Source organism: Leuciscus leuciscus (assembly GCF_965113295.1).
Source record: "Leuciscus leuciscus genome assembly, chromosome: 10".
NCBI classification, from domain to species: Eukaryota; Metazoa; Chordata; class Actinopteri; order Cypriniformes; family Leuciscidae; genus Leuciscus; species Leuciscus leuciscus.
Genome location: NC_138734.1, coordinates 1,955,386 through 1,960,385, shown reverse-complemented (window position 1 = coordinate 1,960,385; position 5,000 = coordinate 1,955,386). Strand labels below are relative to the sequence as shown.

At 42.6% G+C, this 5,000-nt stretch overlaps 1 protein-coding gene across 1 annotated transcript in view; it reads right to left on the bottom strand.

Annotated features, from left to right (window-relative positions):
* The window catches only part of cd276 (CD276 molecule), a 127,866-nt gene that overhangs the window by 112,599 nt on the left and 10,267 nt on the right, over window positions 1-5,000 (bottom strand). The window contains exon 2 of the mRNA XM_082182288.1: window positions 3,746-3,888. Within this exon, the coding sequence (XP_082038414.1) occupies window positions 3,746-3,791 (46 nt within the window). The 5' untranslated portion in view covers window positions 3,792-3,888. The remainder of the gene's footprint in view (window positions 1-3,745; window positions 3,889-5,000) is intronic.

The following is a 5,000-nucleotide window of genomic DNA, read 5'->3' as shown; positions in this document are numbered from 1 at the left end:
AGTGCAGTGTGTTTACAGAGAGACTCCACCCACACACTCTTCTGATTGGCTGTGATTTATGACTGATTTAGTTGCGAGTGCAGTGTGTTTACAGAGAGACTCCACCCACACACTCTTCTGATTGGTTGTGACTTATGAATGAATTAGTTGCGAGTGCAGTGTGTTTACAGAGAGACTCCACCCACACACTCTTCTGATTGGTTGTGACTTATGAATTAATTAGTTGTGAGTGCAGTGTGTTTACAGAGAGACTCCACCCACACACTCTTCTGATTGGCTGTGATTTATGACTGATTTAGTTGCGAGTGCAGTGTGTTTACAGAGAGACTCCGCCCACACGCTCTTCTGATTGGCTGGAATCGTATCGCGTGGTTAAGACACGGTGTACTGATACCTAAGGTCGCAGTGTGTTTCACAAGTGTGCATGCTAGAAGAGTGTTGATGCCACATGCCACTAAGATCTAAGGATTTCTGTCACAGACTTAAAACATCAAAGTGCAACGAGCTTCTGTTTTGTGATGCGCTTGGCTTTAATTACCAGTTCCTTCTACATACATCTTAGCAAATCCACCCAAGCTGGAGAAAAATAACAAGGGTTTCTGAAGGCCAGAGCAGACTGCATGGGCTTAGCTACGATTCGGTGCGTGAGATCTTCCATAACCTCAGATAATTCAGTCAGACGCGTGGCCTAGTGTGTGTGTGCGGTGAAGTTTACTTCCGCCTCGGGTCACTGAGTCTCCTTCGCCCTGTTGTGTCCCGTCACCTCTCCACTGTCCTGTCGTTAAAGGTTAAAGGTCATAAAAGCATCTGATGATTCACCTCAGAGCGACACACATGCTGCTCATTAACTCAGTGCTGCTGCGATTAGACTGTAAGATTCCTGTCAAACTGATTCATTATGCAATACTTGAGCTAAATTCTACATCTCTTGCATATGTTTATTAAATGCTTTGGATACTTTTATAATATTTTCAGCTTCCATTCTGTGCTTGCATTTAAAACATTTTACCATGTGTTTTTTTTTTTTGTTTTTTTTTTTTGTTTTTGCTGGACAACGATTAATGGCATCCAAAATAAAAGTTTGTGTTTACATAATATATGTGTGTGTCCTGTGTATAATTATTTTGTATATGTAAATACACACACATGCATGTATATATTTAAGAAAAATGTGTTATTTATGTATAAATATATATAGAGTATATACATGCAAATATTTCTTAAATATATACATGCAAATATATACAGAGAGACTCCGCCCACACACTCTTCTGATTGGCTGTGACTCATGATTGATTTAGTTGCGAGTGCAGTGTGTTTACAGAGAGACTCCGCCCACACACTCTTCTGATTGGCTGTGACTCATGATTGATTTAGTTGCGAGCGCAGTGTGTTTACAGAGAGACTCCGCCCACACGCTCTTCTGATTGGCTGTGACTTATGATTGATTTAGTTGCGAGCGCAGTGTGTTTACAGAGAGACTCCGCCCACACGCTCTTCTGATTGGCTGTGACTTATGATTGATTTAGTTGCGAGCGCAGTGTGTTTACAGAGAGACTCCGCCCACACGCTCTTCTGATTGGCTGTGACTCATGATTGATTTAGTTGCGAGCGCAGTGTGTTTACAGAGAGACTCCGCCCACACGCTCTTCTGATTGGCTGTGACTCATGATTGATTTAGTTGCGAGCGCAGTGTGTTTACAGAGAGACTCCGCCCACACGCTCTTCTGATTGGCTGTGACTTATGATTGATTTAGTTGCGAGCGCAGTGTGTTTACAGAGAGACTCCGCCCACACGCTCTTCTGATTGGCTGTGACTTATGATTGATTTAGTTGCGAGTGCAGTGTGTTTACAGAGAGACTCCGCCCACACACTCTTCTGATTGGCTGTGACTTATGATTGATTTAGTTGCGAGTGCAGTGTGTTTACAGAGAGACTCCGCCCACACGCTCTTCTGATTGGCTGTGACTTATGATTGATTTAGTTGCGAGTGCAGTGTGTTTACAGAGAGACTCCGCCCACACACTCTTCTGATTGGCTGTGACTCATGATTGCCCTGTTACATGATTGCTCTGTATTTATATACAGAAAATAATTATACACAGTACACACAAACTTTTATTTTGGATGCGATTAATCACGATTAATCGTTGTCCAGCACTAGTTTTTTTATTTATTTATAGTTAGTGTTTATTAAATGCTTGGGATACTTTCATAATATTTTCAGCTTCCATTCTGTACTTGCATTTAACACATATTACCATGTGTTTTTCTTACTAAGATTTTCCTGGAAGTTTCGTTAGTTGAAGTCTTATGAGTTTCCCCGAACCTCTTGCATTAGCACGCGTCCGATCGCAGGCCTTGAGCTGTGACTAGCGCACCACACACTGTACGTGCTGGAAACACAGACAAATGGAGAAACCGGGAATGAAAATATGAAAGCATATGAGCTCATACATCCTAGCACCCAATTCATGTCTTGTATATTGAGTTATGCTCTTCTGTTGAAAGGTAAAAGTTGAGAAACTTCTTGGATTGTATTTTAGATACTCCTTACGTACTTTGAGGATCCTCTGAGGAATAAAGCTCATAGTCGCCATCCACTTCTGTACTGAGGATTAAACTGAGCTATGAAACACAGCCATAACTGTGGCTTGAGTTCCAGACGCCACACCCGAACACACACACACACACACACACACACACACACGTGAACACAAACACTGAGTCAGAAGGAAAAACCCTTTTGTCTGTCTTCCTCTCTTCTTTCTACAGGGAATAACCCAAAACATTCACAGATTTGATTTTTAAACTTTCCTAAACCTAAATCTGACCTTCCTCCTTTTGCCCAGCTCTGTCTGTGTGTTTTCACTGAGGGGCAGTTTTACACTGTTTACCACAGAGGCAGATTTGAACCAATTACAGAGCTCACTCTGAATCCAGTCTTCCACAGGAATCCCTTCATGCCATATGCAGATTTAACTACGATACGCTATTTAAGACTCTGATGGACTTTTAATTGGGAAAGATCACATCTTTTTTTCATGCTGTGCGTCGATGAAACCAAATTTCACAGATCCCTCACCAATTTTATGGGACATTTCAGAACATATCAATGTCATGCTTGATTTTAAATATATTAAATCTGATGAAATTGCATCCCTGTTGTCACATGTTCCCGTTTTGTGTGTCATTTTGGACTTTTATGTTTAGTCTAAGTTTCCTGAATACAGTCTCTGTTATGTAGTCCTTCTGTAGTTCTTTTAGCTTCCCTCATTGCTGTTAACTACAATAAAAAGTATATTTTCATGTCTATATGAAATAATAAGAATAAGAATAATAAATATTATTATTATTATTATTATTATTATTATTATTGTGACATATAGATACACTGCTGTTCAAAAGTTTGCTGAATAAAAGTACTAAATTATTAATTTTTTTAAAAACCTTACTGACTCCAAACTTTTGGTCGTGTTCCCATGATTCTGTACACCTCCACTGTTCATTAATTTCCATCTGTCTGTGTCTGTGTGTGTGTGTGTGTGTGTGTGTGTGTGTGTGTGTGTGTGTGTGTGTGTGTGTGTGTGTGTGTGTGTGTGTGTGTGTGTGTGTGTGTGTGTGTGTGTGTGTGTGTGTGTGTGAAGGCATCAGTGAAGGCCTGAGCCGCCTGTCAGAGTCTCTGTTTGTGTGTTTCCAGTTTCCAGGTTGTGATCTTTGGTTAATCAGAGAAGCTTCACCCACCGTGAGAGCGAACAGCCAGCAGAGCAAACAACAGGAGAGCCAGCATGACGACGTCGAGTCGAGTGTGTGTGATCCGACCCAGAGTGTGTGTGAGTCCGTGTGTGTGTGTCTGTAACAGCGGGGCAGATCCTTCAATCACGGCTCTGCGGGGGGAAAACAGAGAGAGACTGATTAACCTGGAGCTGTGTGTGTGTGTGTGTGTGTGTGTGTGTGTGTGTGTGTGTGTGTGTGTGTGTGTGTACAGAGGGATCAGGCGAAACCTTCAGAGATCTCTAGTGAACATGACCAGCTGTTAAACCATAGATATTAATAAACCGATGCTCGTGAAAGGGTTATGGTCGGACACAACACACATGTGGATCTCGGTGAATCTCAGTGATAAAGTGAAAACAAACCGCTAAAGGACTCAAATACTGATTTAGGCCCAAAACTTCATGAGAATACATGGATGCAAACACTAGTATAGATAGATAGACGAACAAACAAACGAACAAAAGAACGCATGATAGACACAGACAATGAACGAACGAACGAACGACAGACAGACAGACAGACAGACAGACAGACAGACAGACAGACAGACAGACAGACAGACAGACAGACAGACAGACAGAACGAACGAACGAACGAACGAACGAACGAACGACAGACAGACAGAAAGAACGACAGACAGACAGAAAGACAGACAGACCGAACGGACGACAGACAGACAGACAGACAGACAGAACGAACGACAGACAGACAGACAGACAGAACGAACGAACGACAGACAGACAGACAGACAGAATGAACGACAGAACGAACGAACGAACGAACGACAGACAGACAGAACGAACGAACGAACGACAGAACGAACGAACGACAGACAGACAGACAGACAGACAGACAGACCGAACGAATGACAGACAGACAGACAGACAGACAGAACGAATGAACGACAGACAGACAGACAGACAGAACGAACGACAGACAGACAGACAGACAGACAGACAGACAGACAGAAAGAACGAACGAACGAACGAAAGAACGAACGACAGACAGACAGACAGACAGACAAAACGAACGAACGACAGACAGACAGACAGACAGACAAAACGAACGAACGAACGACAGACAGACAGACAGACAGACAGACAGAACGAACGAACGAACGAACGACAGACAGACAGACAGAAAGACAGAACGAACGACAGACAGACAGAACGAACGAACGAACGAACGAACGAACGAACGAACGAACGAACGAACGAACGAC